We start from the raw sequence: 20,879 nt of genomic DNA on the forward strand, positions 1-20,879 counted from the left end.
ATGATTAGTTTTTTTATTATTATTATTATTTTAAGAAAAGCAACATAATCTAAAAGAATAATACTACACATCCAAATTTTTTTATTAATCAAGTCTAATTAAATTGGTCTAACATAATAAAAAATAGTTATGACTAATATTATTCCAAATCTTATTGTTTAACTTAGTTAGACTTAGTTTACAAAAAAAATTTAAATGTGTAGCATTACTCAATTTAAAATGTCTAAAAATCATATAAATGTATGATATTTAAATGAGGTTTATCCCATTGTCATTGATGTCATATTTGCTCTTATCTGTCTATTTTGAAATAGGCAAGAACTACAAGGACAATGATTTAAAATTTGAGCCGATGCATTCACAATATAAAGAGTTTTATATGATCATCTAATCATATTTATGCGTTTACATTGCTTTCAAAGTAATGAATTTACAAATTAGTTTCTTTTGCTAATATAACAATATATAATTGATTGTTGTGTAAAATTCTAACACTCACGGTTCATAAAAATTAAATTCCTAAAATTTTATCCCTTTGATTTCTATTATTAATATGTGTATATATAAGAACAAGTCATGTACATACATATTTGAAGATTCAATATATTCTTACTATATCATTCTATTCTATTCTATCTTATTAAGTTCTTAAAAAACATTTAGAACATGGCTCATATTTGGACAAGTTTTCTCAAAAGTTTTTTTTCCAACTCATTTTGACATTTAGTAGATTTAGGAGTTAAGAGTTATGCACTTATAATTTTGAAGCTAAAACTTAAGGAAATTAAGATGTACCACAAAATGCAAATAAATAAAATGGAATGCTTTGGTATGAAACCGCATTACACAAACTAGTTATCATAATCCTTGCATTCAAAACCGCACTACATTGAGAAATGTGGCTTGTGGCATTCGTCTATACTATTTTGTGTTGTCTAAAATGGTAAATAGGTAATTTCAGGCTTTGCATTTTGCAAGCACTATTTGATATACACAAGAATAATACTGAGGGGAAACAAATGAAATTATTTCTTCCCATTTCTGTGCACTAAGGCTGAGGGTTAGAGATTTTATATTTTAAAAAAATGAAAAAAAATAGATAAACATGTACAAGGCTAACAAAATTTTATAGAAAAGTTAGCTATTTTTCAATCATACCATCTTCCAAGAGAGAGCATTATACATCTGTTACTGTGTGCAATCCTATATATTTGAGTGCTAATTATCCTGTTTAGGATTTTTAACACTTGAGATAAATGTGTGGTGAAGTCAGAAGTTAAAAATTCAGGTGCAGATGCTGATAACACAGTCCAGCAATGGGCCAGAATGTTGTTTTAGTCAAAGCACCCTTGAAGAATAAAGGGAAATTACTGCACTGTAATCAAATAAATCCTTGGCTCTGTAAAAAAACCACAATAGTTTACTCATCAGAATCTGACTTCTAATTTAGTTTTAAAAAATATTATAATAACATCTTTTGAGAAAAGGAATAAAATAAACAAACAAGAAATTTTAATGTTATTGTTGAAAACAAAAATACAAGTGGACAAAATGATTCTTAAAAGATTTTTAAGAAGAAAAATTTGTTTTCGACTGACCGATTTTTTTCTTTTAGCGAATAAATTTGTCCCTCAACACAAAAAAGATGAATTTGTTATTAAAGAGAAAACATTGTTGACCACACAGATAATGGAAGTGTTTAAATTTTGATTAAAAAATTAAAAAAAAATTGTCTTTTATCTCATAAAAGAAATTATAAACAAAAAAACCGTGCAAGCATCATTTCTTAAAAATAAAAGAGTGAATCAGTAAACATTTTATTTACCTCAACCAAACCGTGATTTTCTGGCTCCTCTTCTCATGCCATTCTCAAAATGCAAGTCTTCATTAATGTTGCCCTGTAAAGTTTTGGCAAGGAAAAAATAAGATGCAACAAATAGAACTTGACAGGAATCAAAGGTTTGAAATGGATCCACTCATTCCAAACTGAGAATTCCAAATTTACCTGAGTACTTATCATAGAATCTGCTTTTTCTGTGGGATCATAATCCAAGTACTCATCAGCTCCATCAAATGATTCTTGATGTGTTTCATCTTGAAAGTTTGTGTAACTACGATTTCTTTGTGAAACATCAATCCCTTGTCTTGCTAAATCATATGTTCCTTTGGCAAAGTTTGGATCAAGTCCACTGATTTTACTTCTTGAGCCATCTGATAAAGTTGAAGCGGCATCTTTTCGCCTCTTAGTAGCCCAAGTAAAGCCGGTAGATCCTGAGGCCGGTGCCGGACCTGAGTATACACTATAGCCATGAGAACCATTTGTTTTGGCAGCCTCTGACTTAGCATCAAACATTGGTTTATGTTGCATCTCTTTCTGCTGCACAACTCCGATTCTTCCCTTTGTCTGATATACTTTATCATCTCTACCACCATTTTGAGCATTGTTCTGCATTTCCTTCACAAATATAGCAAAGAAAAGTGAATAAAACTAGCAATTTTCTCAAAGCAGTACATACAGCCTTGTGCACTGAAAGAATTAGGTACCTCTTTTGTAGCTGTTTTATTATTATTGTTGGGGCAATCCAAAACTTTCTGGACCCGTTTTGGCCTTTTTGCTGTCGTCGCAGCCTCGCGAGCCACTCCAGCCTTTTTCCTGAGTATTTAAGATCAAGAATGGTTCAAATGAATTGTTCAAGCTATCTAAATGCAGAGAATGATTATTCTTCAATGATATATTCATATATATTAGTTCATCGCATAATGCTGCGATGAAATAGTATATATGAATAAGGCTGCATAAGCCAGGATTGCAGAACATGCTACCAACATGCTTTGTTCCATTTTCATAAGATGTCTATAATATTCATGAATGACAAATTGGTATGAATAGAAATAGACTGCAATGGTTTACCTCTGTGCATCATCCCGGTATTTAGCATCCATTTCTTTGCTTGGTGGATACTTTGGAAGGAATGATGGACTGCAAGCATGCGGCTTTGTGCTAAAATACTATAAAGGGGTAAAGAAATGAAACATAAAAAGTTAGAAATCAAACTCAATAACATGAAATTGGCAACAGTGAGAAATAACCATCATCATACAAAATGTATAAGCAACACATGGGAATGAATTTACCTCAGACATCAGTGCAGAGGAGGCAGTGCCACGCTCGGAAGGATCAATGGACAGTAAAGTCTCAATTAGGCTTACAGCAGTTGGAGGAAAACCTTTACACCTCTCCCAAAGAGAGCTTTCGTAGGTAGTCTGCGGTTTAAACATTGTTGCAAGAGGAAGCTTACACTTTCTCCAGAACTCTTCTGGTGGAGATCCACAAAGCTTAAAGATTCTGTGCAATTGTTCAACCTGTTGATCAAAGAAGAATAAACATCAAATTAGATGCATAGGACTCTGAAACACCTATAATATGGTTGTAGTACATGATTCACTATGAGGATTACCTCATTTCTTCCCTTAAGGATTGGCTTCCCCAGGAAAAGTTCTGCGAATACGCAGCCGACACTCCATAGATCCACTGAAACTCCATAATTCGTTGAACCCATCAAGAGCTCAGGAGCACGATACCAAAGAGTCACCACACGACTTGTTAAAGGGTTCTTGTTGTTTGGGCTAAGTGTATTTGCTAATCCAAAGTCTCCAATCTTGAGAACACCATCATTGTTCACTAATATATTGGAAACTTTAATGTCTCTATGCATAATACCTCTAAGGTGACAATGCTCCATGCCACTTAATAGCTGCCTCATGTAACATTTAATCTGTTCATGAAAAACAGGATATGAACAGATAACCCAGAAACAAACATATTCTTTCATTGACACAAATGAAATATGATGACAAACCTGTGATTCACTGAACTTGATGTCCGGAGAAGATACTAGGCCAGCAAGATCATGCTCCATGTATTCAAACACAAGGTAGATGCTGTGTGAAAGTTGGGAAGTGATTATGCCCTCCAATTTCATGACGTTTGGATGGTCAAGTGCACGGAGGATTATAATCTCTCTTGCCATGAACCTAATACTCTCCGGTTGGAAATTGTCAAATCGCACCTTCTTCAGGGCAACCATCCTCCCACTATGAACTTCACGTGCTTGGAAAACACTGCTGTATGTACCTTGTCCAATCTGCAGAATGATGTTAAAGATCAACTTCTCCAAACAACTCAGACAAAAAATCTGCTAATATGTATTGCTGTGCAAAAATTTCCTTTTTGAATCAATGCATGCATTAGCATCAAATTCCTCCAAACAACTTAGACATAACCCCAAAATTTTTCAACTCCAATGCGTTAAGAACACCATTATTGTTTATTTAAATGTCTCAATCTTTCGACAAAAAGTTTAAATTTTCCTTATTTCCCATAAGATAACAACTCATATGCAATTGCCTTCATATTAAAACTCATATGCAATTGCCTTCATATTAAATTTATTAGATGACAATTTAGTTAAACATATCAAATTATTCAACATTCTTAACTTTCAACTTCACGTAAAGATATAATTAATTTTCCACCTTCCAGTCAATATATAACCATTCATTATATCTTCCTATCAACTTAAATTTTAGGATACCACGTATAACAAATTTAATTGAATAAAAACACATAAAAACACAAAAATAGTGGAATTGATTGAAGGAATATACCTTGTCCAATTTCTCAAAAGCATCACTTTTGAGAGGAACCATGCCGTGAATGGCTTCACCGGCAACAGATGTGAGCCACGGTGGCCAACCAGCAGCAATGCTTTCAGCTTCCACAAACCTATGCGACAAACCAATCCTCGCATTCAATGCCCCAATTTGCCTCGAGCTCCCTCTCCCACCATTATTCCCATTCCCATTCTCCCTCACCACCATATCCTTACTACTCTTCTTCTCAAGCTTCTCCGCAGCCGCCGCCTCGTCGCCTTTCGCGTCACCACCTCCTTCCCGGACCTCCGCAGCCTCACCGGCAACCACCGCGGAGGTGGAAGAACGGCCCCTGGAAGCGGGGGAAGAAGACACCACCGCCCCAACGCGACCGGAGGCGAGTCTGCCTCTCCGCGAATAGGATTTGACGTATGCTACGCCATCGTCGGCCGGCGAAGCAGATGGATCTCCGGCACGAGCCTTCTTGGAGTTAACACAACCCATTTACCAGTTAGTGAGGTCCAAAAACGGTAAGTTTGGGGTGTTATCTCCTGCATCTATGGACCAGGCTCTCGAAAGCGGGTTCGCGAAAACCGCTTTCGAGAAACCGGAGAAGCGTTTTTGGTTGTGTTGTTAGAATTGCGGGTCAGAAACCCAGAAAGAAATGCATTTGAAAGAGGAATAATGGGGGCAGAAGAAGAGAAACGGTAGGTTCTTTTTTGGGAAGGGTTTGTTTGTGTTTTGGCAAGAATAGAATGGAAGGAAGGAGGGGTTGTTGTTCGACTTTGTTGCGAGATGTGAGGAGGGTGAGGGTGATGGTGGTGGTGGTTCGTTTCTGAAGAACAACGCTCCGAAAGCATAGGAAGAGAGAGACTCCAACAATTCGTTGGTCCGAATCAATGCATGCTTTTTTTTTGGGGGGTTGTCGTTGCAAAAGAAACACAAAAAGAGAAAGATAAAATGGAGAGAGAGAGAGGAGAGAGAAGATCCACTGGTCGTGGTCATCGTCGTGGCGGAGACGGTGGTTGTCACTCACTCCATTGACGTGTGCTTTGCATGGTTTTCATTTCATATACGTACACGTATACATACATATATTTCTCTTTGACTCTATCCAAAATTTTCAGGAGACATAATAGATCAACTTAAACTAATTATCCAATTAAATTGTTTTTTTTTTATATATAAACAGACAAAAGCTAATATAAATTTTATTTTGATATACTAATGGTATACACAAAGAGCTATCATACATGTACACTGACACGGACACGGACATATACACGAGATATATCGATACGTGAATTTTAAAATTTTACATGATATAGGAATACGTATATATGTAAAATATAAAGTATTTTTTAGATAAATAGTAATGATATTTTAATATTTTATTGATATTAAAATATAAATTAAATTTTTTTAATTATTTTTAATGTCTTATCTTAATTATATCAAGTATTTAAAATATTTTTGTTTTATAAATTAATAATATATACTATATCTAAATTTATTTTAAGAATATACGTTAAAAATAAAACTGGACATGCTAGCACGTCATGGTATTTAGGTGTGTCCAGGTATGTCCGGAGAATAATTTTTTACTTTTTATTAAGACACGTATCGCACGAGTGTCGATAAGTATCATATCCGAAATGTGTTTAACACAGACACGACAATTCAATAAAATGTCCGTACTTCATACACAAAGAGTTTTTTGTATAATTATCTAATTAAATTTATATAGTTAGACTATTTTTTAAATAATTAATATTTCAATATACAACTTATTATTTACGTAAAATTCTTTAATAAATAAATGTAATATATTTATCTTCTTAAATTTAACTAATTTAAAGAATGTTCTAAACACCTTAAATCCTACACTTAAGTATAAATTTATATATAATTATTTTTATATGAAAATAATTAAAAATTATTAAATAATTTAATATATTTAATTAAATTATTATTTAATAATTTTTTATTATTAATTTCTCGTAAAGATATGATTTTTTGACTCTCTATACACCATTTATACAAAGAGATTAAGATGACTAAGTATAAATTTATATATAATTATTTTTATATGAAGATAATTAAAAATTATTAAATAATTTAATATATTTAATTAAATTATTATTTAATAATTTTTTATTATCAATTTCTCGTAAAGATATGAATTTTTGACTCTCTATACACCATTTATACAAAGAGATTAAGATGTCTCATTGAGATTTGAGACCAAAATAAATATTTTGATTCTTTTTATAATTTTAAATTTTTGTTACATTGGTGGAGATATTCTCTTTTATATTTTATGCTTCCATTTAAAACTTTAATGTTTTGACCATCTTTTGGTTAAAAATAATAAAGTTAGCGACATATGTATCTCTTTCCTCACTTTACCGTCAGATTAAAAAAAATGAGTAGAAGTTTAAGTCTATCTAATCTAAATCTAAATTAAAAAAGAAATAATAAGAATTATATATATTTTTCCCGTTTTTCTTTCAGGGAATTAGAACGTGCTTCTCTTACTTTTAAGAACAAAGCCAAATTCGAAATTGCTTGTTATTCCCAAGGAAAGTACTTTATCCAAAAGAAAAGATATATAATTCTCAAGTGGGAGCAACAAGAATTTAAAGAGTGCAATATTGAAATGAAAATTTACTCCTTGGAATTGAAAAAAACAGATGAGCAAGCCATTCATTTTAATCTTCACGGTTAAGCTTTTGTTTGTATGTTATTACAAGAATTTAATTTTAAAACATAACAATATCATTATGCAATTTTTTACACACAATCATTCACTCTTAAACTATTATATTAACAAATATCACACCTATGATTATAATCATACAAATGAAATAATTGAATTTAATGTGTTTTTCTAGTATGATTTAGCATTAAATAATAATAATGTACAATTAGATAATAACATTTTATTTATAGTATTTTATTATCATTTAGCACATCAACAGATCAACTTCCTTCCTCTATAACTAAATTATAATTTTTATATATTTTTTTATCATGTTTTCTCCTACTAACATCATTTTCTAATAATAAATTTTAAAATGTGAAGTCAATTAATATTGAATGATGTTGGAAGAAATTGTTAGAAAATTGTTTGAATTTTTAATTTGAAGTTATCATTTTGTTTCCATTTTTTTCTCTATAGTATTTTATTTTATTAATTTTGTATAATTATAATATTAATTTAGTGCATTGATCAAATCTCAGTGATTGTTGTTTTACAAACTCAGACCCAAATAAGACAACAGTCAAACCCGGCATATGATTATCAGAATCCACATAGATCAATCAACACAAGGTCAAAATAAAGCAAAATAATTCTTTAAGATTCAACAAAATACAAAGTAGTTCAATAATGTGATGCTGCCACAAACCTTTTCAAGTTTCAATAATTTTATTTCTGCTCCAGAACTGCCTGCCCTATACAAGGATGTAATAGACAGTAACAGGAACAGTCTACTAATTTGAAATTACAATTATGTCCATACTCCATAGCATTAATCTGGAATGCATCTTCATACGTGTGAAAATCATCTTATACAGTAACAGTTCCATAATTTAGATGTACAAAAGAAGGTGTTTGCTTACATACAAAAGATACAACAAAACAACAAAACACATGAACTAACCATTTCCAACTTTAAATACACCTTCAGTTTCTCTTTATCCTTTCAACTTCTAGAAAAGTTCATTATGTACCATGGGAATTCTGTTCCATAACTGATCTTGGCGCCAGAATTTACACTATGATTTGTTCTTCTTTTAAACGCAGATGTACCGGTCTTTGGTCATTGCTTCCGAAATCCATGTCTTTAAGTAGAGGATGCTTCTGTGGCACCGGATTATGCGGTTTCAGAGGCACTGAATTGCTACTCGCTGTGTTGTGGCTACTGCTTCTAGCAGCAGGTACATCGTGATTATGTTTTCCCTCGTAAGTAGTTATGACGGCTTTGGGGTCCGACGAAGCTCTCTCAACGTGCTTTCGCACATTGCATCCTGCACTAGTGCATTTGTAGTAACTCCTGTTCATAGGAATTTGGCATCAGACAGGTCTAAAACCTTAAAAGAAAAGAAATATGTGTGGAAAATTACAAACAAAACTGGTTATCAAAGTTAACTTGTTTACAAATTTGGGTCCCCAAACCGATTTACGAGTTCATGAGTTAAGCTTTATGTTTCTAGTTTACCTAGGCTCCACAAGTTTATCTTAGAAAACAATTAGCCAAAAGGAATCACAAGATCAGAGTTGCTAGCAGCTTCAAGAAAGGAACAGAAAAAGCAATATTTCATATCTTCATTCAATCATTTAAAGACAGATGTTTTATATTTTGTGTATTTGGGTAGCAAATCACGCCTTTGTCCCATTGACTTCTGGTGAGGTTCCAGAAACCTATGAAAAATCCCTCTCGAGTCACATGTTATACTAAGCTCGCCAGTGTTTATTATGATAAATAAGACTTGCTTAAAATCTAGAATTCTTCCCACCAGATGCTGAATGTGTATATTTTCAATCACATTGAAGCCAAATAAATTCAACTACAAGTGATTATAGAATATACTAGAGAGCAGGGACAGAGCACAGAATTACTCAAAATTTAACCCACTTTACTTAGACTTTTATATTTGCTAATCCCGCTTGTGTTAGATTCTTTGTTTAGAGTTGTTACTTAACCAAAACTCTTACAGATTTAAACTCTGAAAAGCTTATAACATATCTAAAAAAGAACTTAATCACAATGACTGTTTCAATTGAAACTGTTCTTACAACATGGAAAGAAACCAACTTACTATACCACCCATAGCTTCAAAAGTTAAAATTTTTTATTATAAAAAGGTTACCTTGAGGAAGGGCGTATGGCCCTGCTAACCTTGCATGGTCTTTGCTAGAGAGGGTGATTATTATAAATCAAGTAAGAAATTATTACACACTGATTTCCACATCAAAACCCAAACCACAGTCACCATACTAATATACATCTATTATGTTCCATTGCATTTAATAATGTGCAGATCTTATATAATAATGGTTATTGCTCTACCTGATCTTCTACTTCATTTCTTTGGCAATAATCACTTGGCACAACTCCAGTTACTACACTAAACCACATTTTTAAACATCCAGTTTATAAATTATAACTTATAAGTGAACAATGAGTACATTCACTTCCCAACGCTCATATACTTTCATAAGTCAAACTTCTTATGCTGTAGTTCATTGATTCACCTCATACAGTTGATCTAATTAATTAATTCATCTTCAATGATATCATGGAGGACCACAATAACAGAAATCTAGTGAGGTATTCTTGTATATCTAGTGAGGTATTCTTGTATATCTGATTAGCTTTACATATTAAATTATTAATACAAGCAAACCCCATGCAATTACTTCTCAAAGCAGTACTCGGTTTAAACTTCGATGCATTTTTAGTTTCTGATACAGATGCTTTTAAAAGAATTAAAGGTGCCCAATGAAAAACCAAAGTGTTTACCTTGGATGAGGATTTCCCTTTACTACTTTCTGACCATACTTTCGCCACCTGTAGCCATCATCCAAAAGATCAACTTCACTTCTTGTTTGCACGATGATTTTGGGTTCTGTAACGGTTTTCTGCGATAGAGGTACTTCAGAAACCGCAACATCAGTGTTCCTGCAAGGCTAAACTTTAGCAAACAATGAAGAATTTAAATATGCAACTATGCATGATAAAGGATTAACAAGGAGAAACTTACCTTCTCTTAGGGTTAGGCTCACCATCATCTCCCTCTTCCCTATTATCTACATTACCCACTTCCTCACTCTCACTTGATCCAGGTAACCTACTTGCCCCTTGATTGGAGGTCTGGTCACTCTCAGGAACCGAACAATCAGGCATGCTTTCTGCAACCTTAGTTGCATTTCCAACCCAACCCTGAGAATTCAACTCAGACTTGGGTGGAACATTTGAATTTCCATTTGAATCATTATTTTCTTTTACACGCCTATTTGCCTGAGGCTTTTCATGGTTATGCTGGCCTTTATAGATAATTTCAGTTATGTGACCATCGGGGGCACGCTCAACCTTTTTCTTAACAGGGCAATTCAAATGCGTACACTTGTAGTAGCTCCGTGGAAACTCGCTCCCCTTAACTTGCTTCTGCCCATACTTACGCCAGTTGTAACCATCATCTGCAGGTTTGTCAATGACCATGGAAGATGGTTGAAATTTCTTATTATCAGTGTTCGAAATATCTGATGTTTCCACTTGAGCATTGCTGGGTTCTGATACAGACGGTACCACTTGTTGCTGCGAAGCTTCATTTTGAGTAAAAGATGGCATCTCTACTGATGGATTTGCGGGAGCTGTCGGAGCTGTTACTGCAGGCGCCTGATAGTCAGCTTGCATATGCATTTGAGATTGAGCAAACACAGCTTGAGCAGTAACCTGTGCTAAAGCTTGTTGGTGCGACATCCCAAAGGGGCTCTGTATACATTAAAATGAAGACATAATAAAAACCTCAGACCAGTATATACACCATCCTCAGGACGAAAGAAGATGACATCCATACATAACACTGAGAAAAATATCCAGCACCATGACCAACACATGATGCAAGATAATGCATGATGTGGTCATTGGGTTGCAAATTTCAACAGAGATTTGGAAGATTCTCAGTCCATTTCGTATTGAGCGATTTGCAGTGATTATTATTGAGAGCACAAATATCATCCCCAAAATCTTTGTTGATTAATCATCCCATCCAAATTACAAAGAAAAAATCAAGGTAGTGCAACCAAAAGTCAATCCACTAACAAACAATATATGTATTAAAAATATCCAAAAGTCACATCCCTCATCAAAATTCGATCACTTTGTCAAACCCATCATCAATACCAAAGACTCTGTCTATTTGGTTTCACACTAAACCCCAAATCTGCATCCCAAGAAAAGAGAAGAACCTTACAACGAACAAAACCAGTGAATTTTCATGGACTAAAACAACTCGACAGCAATTACCACCCATACAAGCAACCACAAAATCTCGAAACTTCTATGCAGTTTCAGCAAGTACTACTCTACACCAGTCCACTAATAACATCAACACTAACGCAACACTCGAACAACTGGATTGAACTTTGAGCATTATGCAAAAATAAAGCTTATATCAAATCTGAATTGTCGAAGAGTATTACTGAGAGAATACACAAGGATTTTCCTAAAAATCAGCTTTTAACACCAATTAAAACACAGACACACCCCAGAATCACCAAATCACTCTTTCACATAAAAATCGACACTTTAAGTAAATACCCATACTCAATCATCAAAATCCAGAAAAGGCACCTCGTAAAACCACACCCCAAACCCAATTCAAGTAATTAAACAGATAAAATTACTCAATTATTACAGAAATGGAAAAGTTCGCAGAATCAATTACCTGAGGGGAAAAGAACCCCGGCGAATTAAGAAACCCAGAAGGACTCAACCCTGGAGGGATAGTGAACATTGGAGAACGAGCAACCACCAAGTTCATGGGCCTACTCTGCTTGAACCCTAAGCTCTTCTGCGCTCCTTCCTCACCGGAATTCTCGCCGGGATTCTCGGGGGGCGGAAAGGGAGGCCTGGAAGCACCGCCAAAGGCAAGCGGGGACGCCATGGCGCCGGCGAGAAGCTGAGAGAAGGAGCGGTAGTCGGAGTCAGAACCGCCGCCATCAGAGAAGAAGCTGGAGACGAGAGTCATGGGGCCTGGACTGATGCCAGCGCCGGCGCCGGAGAAGAAGGCCTCGGCGGAGGGTCGAGGAGGGAGGGTTATGGTTGGCCGAGATGACTGCGGCGGCGCCGCCGCTGAATTGGCGTCGGTGGTGGACATTTAACGGTGTTTCTTTTTCTCTTTTCTTCCCCTGTAAGAAATGGGAAATGATTTGGAAATTGATTTTGATAAATTTGATATGTTTTTGGTGTAATAAGATTGAGAGTGAGATCGAAAATATTGGTGGGTTTGGTGTTTATCTTGAATACTCAGCGCAAAGTCCACTTTGTAGAAACTTGAAAGAAAAAAAGAACGAAGATTAATGGGACAACATATTATTTTATTATTATTTATTTGTGTGTGTAATGATTTACTTTCTTTTTACAACTTCCTCCTCTTTGGCAACAAAAATTAGTGCCCCGTTAATATCTCTGTAAGAATTTAGAATATCTGCTCTACTACAATGCTATTACCAATAACATGTTACATGTTTATTAATTTTGTCTTTTCTTTACCAAAAATTAATTTTGTCTTTTTATTTATTAAATGTATATAATAATGATAAATTAATTTTAATTAATATAATAGTTTAATAAGTATTTAATTATTTTTAAATAGGAATAATATTTTCTTTTTATTTGAATATATACATGCAAAACAAAGATATTTTAAAAATAAAAAAATGTAATCCTTCCTAATTTAAATAATATTAGTTTTATTTATGTTTTTCCATATTAATATTGTAATTTTAAGAAATGGGATAAGTATCATGTCAATTGTATTAATTAATTTTTTATTAAAAATTTATTTACTTATATCTAAAAAACTTATTTATTCACTTGTTTATTTTTTTTAAAAGATTGACTGGCATGCTTCAAGAAAAGTGCAATACTTTTTAAAATCAATTATTTATATAAAATATAATAAAAATGAGAGTATAACACTCTTAAAAAAATGAATTATTATTAAAGATAATAAATAAACGAAAAATATAAAAAAACTGTATATATTTATAAATATTAATTCACATATTCTTTTAATAATTAAAAAATTACATATTAAAATAATCAAATTTGATATAATAGAAAAATTAAATTTCTAACTGACCAATAACCAAAATTTGTTTATAATGATATAATAAATTTTTTTATGAAATATTAAATATGTATTTATATACTGTGATTATTTTATGTGTATAGAAAATATAATCGATAAATAAAATAATAGCTTACAAGTTTTTATTTTTTATTTTTAAAAATAAGTTAATTTGATTAATAGATTATCATTTTAATGCTCAACTATTTATATAAAATATAATAAAATAAAAAATTAAAATTATCTAACTAATAAAAAAGTATAACAATTTTTTATTTAATGAAAAGTATTCAAAGATGAGCCATCACAAGGATATCTTTTAATATTCTTATTACATCAACACATATGATTAAAATAAATGTTAGGTGGCATTTACGTTAATTCTTTATAATCTTTGTCTAATACAATTAATTTTTATTTTGCAAAAGCATCGTTAACTTATTATTCCAACATCAATATTGTATCTCATTTTTATTACAATAATAACTCAATATTAATTATTTATAGTTATATTCTTAATTTTTATTGTGCCATTTAAAATTATATATATTAATAACTAATTTAAATATATAAAAAAAATAATCTTTTAAATAACAAGACAATAAAAACTTAAAATTTCTTAGAATTTTTATGGAATACACAAATTTTACTAGAGACAGTGATATCAATTTAGATGATGATATAATAGAAATACGACATAAATATTGTGTTTTATCACATAATTTATTTTTTCTTTCACATTAATGATTTTTTATTCATTTTTATAAATTTAAATTTATTTCTTGTATGTAGTTGTCAATATTTTTTACTTACATATTATATTTTTTCTTTTTTTGTTGAAGATGTTTGATGACCACAAATACAAATTTTAGAAGAATAATAATTTTTGGACTAAAGTTTTAAAGTAAATAGCATGGAGATTAATATTTTTACATATTTGGTTATTATTTAAAAAATTTGCTTTTTTCACGATTATGAATAAAATTCTTATCGGTGACATTTATAATTTATTTATTGAATTATTATTAAAAAAAAGGTTTATCTAATCTAAAAATTTCAGTATATTTTTATATTAATAATAAATACAGAGATCATTAATATTTTGCTATTTTTTTTCAATAGAACTTATTTGTGAGTTTGTGTAAGAATAGATATTATTAGATTTGTATATTAATTTAATTCTTAGTATTAGTATGATTAAGTAATTGTAATTTTATGTTCATCCATTATCATCTAAATAGTTTGTGCCAAAAATAAATATTATGATCATAGTATTTAGATATCTAAAAATATATTCATCATGTGTTCTTTTAATAGAAATTCAAAAATTCGAAAAGCACCATCAATAAAATTATATCAATTATCAATTTTCATATTACATCCCAAGATAAAATTTTCGTAAGAGTTAGTCACGTTATAATAGTTATGGTAGAAATGGCCATAACAATATTGAAAATGTTGTTAGTATAGATTAACTACAAACAATTCATATTGTGCTTAATATTTTTTAGACAAATCTCGAAGTTAAAAATTATTAGTTATTGTAAAATAAAAGATATATATAAAATAAAGATGTATAAATAGAAGACTTTAGTATTAAAATAATTAGTTCAATAATAATTTATATATATAATAATATTATATGTTGTAATGTATATATATATATACAAAGATAGAAAGGAGGATAAAAAGTAAAGAGAAAGAGAATTGTATAAATATATATATAAAGATAGAAAGGAGTATAAAAAGTAAAGAGAGAGAAAATAGCATTTGTTTTTATTATTGCTATGTGTATAAAGAGAGAGAGAATAATATTTAGTTGTTGTTGTTATGTTTCTCTGAGGCAAAAGCCTCTATTTATAAGCGTATGCGATGGTAAATTGTCAAATTACATTAAATAATATTCTTCTTCAAAACTTGAGCCTTTGTGGGGAAATGGTCATCCACCTAGGCTTCCTTATCGGAACACTCCCCCTTGGATGACCATTTAGGATTATTGCTTCGTTAAAACTTTACTAAAGAAAACCCAGTGGAAAAAACTTTAGTGAAGAAAAAAGAGTACAAAATCCTTTAGTGATGGAGACTGCCTCATTAAAAACCTTGTCAAGAAAAACCCAATGGGAAAAAAAATCTGACAAAGGGAAAAAGAGTACAGTCTCCCCCTCTTGCTGACATTATTTAATGTCTCGAAATCGGCGCATCCCAATCTCATGTACCAATCTTTCAAAGGAGGTTTTGGGAGTGACTTTGTAAATAAATCTGCCAGATTGTCACTTGAGCGGATCTGTTGGACATCAATTGTCCCTTGATTTTGAAGATCATGAGTGAAGAAGAATTTGGGAGAAATATGCTTTGTTCTATCACCTTTGATGTATCCACCCTTAAGTTGAGCAATGCATGTTGTATTATCTTCAAACAGGACAGTTGGAGCTATCATATGATCAATCAGTCCACATGATTATAGAATATATTGGATCAAACTCCTGAGCCAAAAACACTCGCGACTAGCTTCATGTATCGCAAGTATTTCAGCATGATTAGAGGAGGTTGCAGCAATCGTCTGTTTCGTGGACCTCCATGATATAGCTGTTCCACCATATGTAAACAGATATCATGTTTGAGATCTCCCTTTATGTGGATCAGACAAGTATCCGGCATCTGCATAGCCAATTAGTTGTGACTTGGATCCTTAGGGATAAAATAATCCCATATCAACCGTTCCATGAAGATATCGAAAGATTTGCTTGATTCCATCCAATGTCTTCTGGTTGGAGAGGAACTATACCTTGCTAGTAAATTCACCGCGAATGATATGTCAGGTCGCGTATTATTAGCAAGATACATTAGTGCTCCAATGGCACTAAGATATGGTACTTCAGGACCAAGGATATCTTCATTTTCTTCTTTAGGACGGAATTGATCCTTTTCCACATCCATAGATCTTACTATCATTGGGGTACTTAATGGATGTGACTTATCCATATAAAATCTTTTCAATATCTTTTCTGTGTATGTTGTTTGATGAATAAAGATCCCGTCTTTTATATGCTTGATCTGCAGACCGAGACAAAATTTAATCTTTCCAAGATTTTTCATCTCAAACTCTTCTTTTAGAGTTCTTATAATTGTTGGAATCTCTTCAGGAGTCCCAATGATATTTAAATCATCAACGTACACAGCAATTATAATAAACCCAGATGTAGTTTTCTTTATAAAAACACATGGGCAGATATCATCATTCTTAAATCCATTTTTGGTCAGATACTCAGTAAGACGATTATACCACATTCGTCCAGATTGCTTTAGACCATATAAAGATCTTTGCAATTTAACTGAGTATAACCCTTGCGAATATTCATTGGATGGTTTAGATATCTTTAATCCTTCAGGGACTTTCATATAGATATCCCGATCTAATGAGCCGTATAAATAGGCTGTTACCACATCCATTAAATGCATATGCAGTTTATGATATGCAGATAAACTGACCAAATAACGCAAAGTTATCGCATCCACTACAGGAGAATACGTTTCTTCATAATCTATACCGGGCCTTTGTGAAAAATCTTGTGCCACAAGTCGGGCTTTATAGCGCACAACTTCATTTTTCTCATTTCGTTTTCTCACAAATACCCACTTATATCCAACAGGTTTTACATCTTCAGGTGTATGGACTACAGGTCCAAAGACTTCACGTTTTGCAAGTGAGTCTAATTCAGCCTTCATGGCTTCTTTCCGTTTTGGCCAATCATTCCTTTGTCGACATTCTTCGACTGATCTTGGCTCAAGATCCTTACTTTCATGCATGATATCTAATGCCACATTATATGCAAATATTTCATTGACAATTGTCTTATTTCGGTCCCATTTATCTCCTGTAAAGACATAATTTATCGAGATCTCGTCATTTTCACAATTTTCAGGTACCTGAACGTCTTCTAGCGTTAACATTATATCAGAATTTTGGACAACTGCAGGTGTCTCTACTATGTCTTTTTCAACAGGAATATTATTTACCTCTTTTCTCTTTTGAGGATTTTTATCTTTAATTTGGAACCGACAGGCCTGCCACGCTTCTGGCGTGTATTTGCTTCAGTGGCTATTCGTCCTACTGGGACATTGACGAATGGATTTTTGACGGTTTAGAATTTTCCAAATGAAATCTCGTTGTAAAGTATAGTTTCTAAACCAAACAATAATCCTTTCATACAAAAGATTGTTTGTCACAAGTAGCAAACCCCTAAATTTATAAACCGAAGTATTCAAACCTCGGGTCGTTCTCCCTAGGAATTACAATAGAGTGTTTTGTTATTGGTTGTGAGTTATTTTGGGGTTTTGATATGAAGCATGAAAGATAAAGGGCAAGAAAAGTAAACTAACAACTATAAAAGGCTCTTGGCAAGGTGTGAGAACTTGAAATCCTATCCTAGTTACCTTTCTTAATTGTGATGAGAATTGTTCATTACTACCACTTAGTTAACCTCTAACCATGAGGAAAGTTAAGTGGATGAATCAATTTGATTTCTCAAGTCCTAATCAACTCCTAAAGGAATGACTAGCTTTAGAGGCATTCAGATCAATTAGCAACTTCTAATTATCAATCAACAAAGAGATTAGATAACTCAAGAGTCACTAATTACTCTTCATAGGCCAAGAGGAACAAAACATACACTAAAATCCAACCAAGCATTTCATCAAACACTTGGAAGGCATAAAAGGGAAACATAGTAAATCAACAACAAGAATGGAATCTAACAACAATTATTGAAAGGAATTAACAACAACAATAAAAAAGAAACACATTTATTATGAATTGCCTTTATTGAATTGAAAGAAAGTAAAAGGAGCAATACTAGATCTATAACAAAATACAAGAACAACATAAAAGAATGGAAGAAGAATGAATGTAACTACAAGGAATTGAGATGTAGAAGTAGAAGAACATGAATCTAAATCTAGATCTAAGAACTAAACATAATCCTAATTCTAGCTCTAGAGAGAAGTGAGAGCTTCTCTCTCTAAAACTCTAAACTCCTCCTCTAACAAAAACTAATGACTCAAAAAGTGATTATTCCCCCAAAAGTGATGATGATGCCTTCCCCTTAATCCTTCATCCTTTTATTCCTTTCCCTTAGCAATTTGGCGCCAAAAATGGGTTCAGAAACCCTCTCAAATCGCCAGGCACGTGTTGCATTAGTGAGGTCATGTGCCATCATCGGCGCGTGCGCGCATGGTACGCGTGCGCGTCCTTGGCCTGTTTCGCAATGTGCGCGCGAGCGCCTTGTGCGTGTGCGCGTGCATGGCTGACTTGCTTCTTTGACTTTTTTTATGCTTCTCTCCACTTGTTCGCTTTCTTCCTTGCTTCCTTTGATCCATGCCTAGCCTATCTCATCCTGAGATTACTAACAAACATATCAAGGCATCTTATGGAATCAAAGAGGAAATAGAACTCATCAAAATCAGGCTTAAAAAGCATGTTTTTACACTTAAGCACAAATACGGGAGAGATAACAAAATCATGCTAATTCCTAGGCTAAATGTGACAAAAGGTTATCAAGATGCTCTAAATTCAATACAAAACAAACCGTCAAATTGGGGTTTGTCAACCTCCCCACACTTAAGCCTTAGCATGTCCTCATGCTAAAATAAGAAGGAACTAAGGGTTATGACATTGAATGCAACTGAACTATGTGAATCCTATCTAAAGGCAACTATCTAAAGCAATTGGAAGTGCTTAGTTCAAACAAATCAATTCCCAAGAGACATGCGTAAGCACAAGAGCTAGGCATATAGGAACTAAGTCCAAACCACAATTGCATTGAATTATCAAAAGGAGTTCAACTTGCAAGAATATAGATAATATGGGTGAATACATGTGATTGAACTTTTGAACCCTCACCGGATGTGCATCCGCTCTATTTACTCAAGTGTTTAAGGGTTACTTCACTCAATTCTCTTCTAATCATGTTTTCCAAAATTTGATTTCCTTCTAACAATCAACACTTATTCAATGCATACATACATTCATCATGAGGTCTTTCATTTAGGTTGTAATGGGGTTAGGGTCAAGGTAGGATCATTTATGGTTAAGTGGACTAGGATTTGAATCTTTGATTAGCATAGACCTTCCCACCTAACCTATTTAATGACCTATACAAATGCAAGCTATCCTAACTACCCATTCTTCACTTTTTCTTACACACTCATGCATTCTTATTTGATTCATAACACCTATGCATTAACTCCTTTTTATTGACTTCACTTTGGGGTATTTTGTCCCCTCTTTATTATATATATTTTTTTCTTTTTCATCATCATATTTTTTTTCTTTTTTTCCTTTTCTTTTCATTCCCTTTTTTTTTCTTTTCTTTATATATTTTTTTCTTTTTTTCTTCTTTCAAACTATATACAAGAACATCAATGCATAAGGTCTCTACATTTAATCAATACATGAATATGTACCCAATTCCTAAACATGAAAGTGTACTATCCCTTTTATCCCATCCAATGTTCCCAAGCCTCACCAAACTTGAATAATAAACACTCTCACTAGCCTAGGCTTAATCAAAGATCCAAACAAGGACTTCTCATTGGTTTTCCGCCTTGGGCTTGTAATGAGCTAAATTGAGAATAAGTTGGTTGAACATAGGCTCAAAATTGGCTAACAATGGAGAGTAGAAGGTTGGCTATTTGGGTAAGTGGCAAATGCAATAATGGCCTCAATCATATAAATGCATAAATACAAGAAATAAATGGATATATAGAATCAAGCAAATCAAGGATCATAATCATAGAAAGAGAGCAATTTCACACAAGAATGGAAAATAAGTGGTTATGAAATGTAACCACATCAATAGGCTCAAATCTCACAAGCTTGTGTTCTCAATTCAATACATGCTTCACAAAGTATGAAATTCAAGCAAGTTTCACCAAAAATTTTTCTTCCAATCAATTGGGTTAATGCCCTACAATTAAACTTCTTGAAAAATCTCCATGTTTGACTAAGCATTGTTGTGATTGAAAAGTTCAAAAATTTTCTTAGTTCACCCTTTTCTTTTTCACTTAAAACCAATATGTTGTGCAACAAGGGTGACTAAATATTTGTAATCCCAAGTAAGATTCAACTACAAACTAAAAACAAAGATAAACAAAATGTATAAAGAAGAATCCAACTAAAAGTACGGAATCTATCATCCAAAACATCTAAAAATATCCAAAAGCATCAAAATATCTAAAATCCAAAATAAGCAATACAAGTATCCAAAGCAAACTAGAAATGCATCAAAATATATACAAAGATGTGCAAAATAAGATAACTAGGCCGAAAAGTTCACCGATTCCCAGATAATGCTACCGGTGCCCTC

At 32.7% G+C, this 20,879-nt stretch overlaps 2 protein-coding genes across 2 annotated transcripts; both read right to left on the reverse strand.

Annotated features, from left to right (window-relative positions):
* Positions 1-1,114: 1,114 nt before the first annotated feature.
* LOC130976651 (cyclin-dependent kinase C-2 C-like) lies at positions 1,115-4,725 on the reverse strand. Its single transcript, XM_057901564.1, has 9 exons — positions 4,669-4,725; positions 3,861-4,145; positions 3,459-3,776; positions 3,136-3,363; positions 2,912-3,009; positions 2,545-2,653; positions 2,006-2,455; positions 1,826-1,898; positions 1,115-1,399 (listed from the first exon to the last, which is right to left on the reverse strand). Exons 1-8 carry the CDS (start codon positions 4,708-4,710, stop codon positions 1,827-1,829), a joined length of 1,602 nt encoding a protein of 533 aa, XP_057757547.1. The 5' UTR covers positions 4,711-4,725; the 3' UTR covers positions 1,115-1,399; position 1,826.
* Positions 4,726-8,011: 3,286 nt separating this feature from the next.
* LOC130974213 (probable WRKY transcription factor 4) lies at positions 8,012-12,731 on the reverse strand. Its single transcript, XM_057898991.1, has 4 exons — positions 12,109-12,731; positions 10,423-11,153; positions 10,182-10,340; positions 8,012-8,711 (listed from the first exon to the last, which is right to left on the reverse strand). The coding sequence occupies exons 1-4, from the start codon at positions 12,538-12,540 to the stop codon at positions 8,429-8,431; spliced, it is 1,605 nt and encodes a 534-aa protein (XP_057754974.1). The 5' UTR covers positions 12,541-12,731; the 3' UTR covers positions 8,012-8,428.
* Between the last annotated feature and the right edge of the window lie 8,148 nt (positions 12,732-20,879).

Source organism: Arachis stenosperma, chromosome 4 (genome assembly GCF_014773155.1).
Source record: "Arachis stenosperma cultivar V10309 chromosome 4, arast.V10309.gnm1.PFL2, whole genome shotgun sequence".
NCBI classification, from domain to species: domain Eukaryota; kingdom Viridiplantae; phylum Streptophyta; class Magnoliopsida; order Fabales; family Fabaceae; genus Arachis; species Arachis stenosperma.

Excerpts from the sequence above, each read along its gene's own strand:
- LOC130976651 (XM_057901564.1), bottom strand. The coding sequence starts at position 4,710 with ATGGTTCCTCTCAAAAGTGATGCTTTTGAGAAATTGGACAAG. Across the intron at positions 3,364-3,458 it reads TCCTTAAGGGAAGAAATGAG|GTTGAACAATTGCACAGAAT; the intron begins GTAATCCTCATA and ends TTTGATCAACAG. Across the intron at positions 3,010-3,135 it reads CCTCTGCACTGATGTCTGAG|TATTTTAGCACAAAGCCGCA; the intron begins GTAAATTCATTC and ends ACCCCTTTATAG.
- LOC130974213 (XM_057898991.1), bottom strand. The coding sequence starts at position 12,540 with ATGTCCACCACCGACGCCAATTCAGCGGCGGCGCCGCCGCAGTCATCT. Across the intron at positions 10,341-10,422 it reads GAGCCTAACCCTAAGAGAAG|GAACACTGATGTTGCGGTTT; the intron begins GTAAGTTTCTCC and ends TTAGCCTTGCAG. Across the intron at positions 8,712-10,181 it reads AAGGGAAATCCTCATCCAAG|GAGTTACTACAAATGCACTA; the intron begins GTAAACACTTTG and ends TCCTATGAACAG.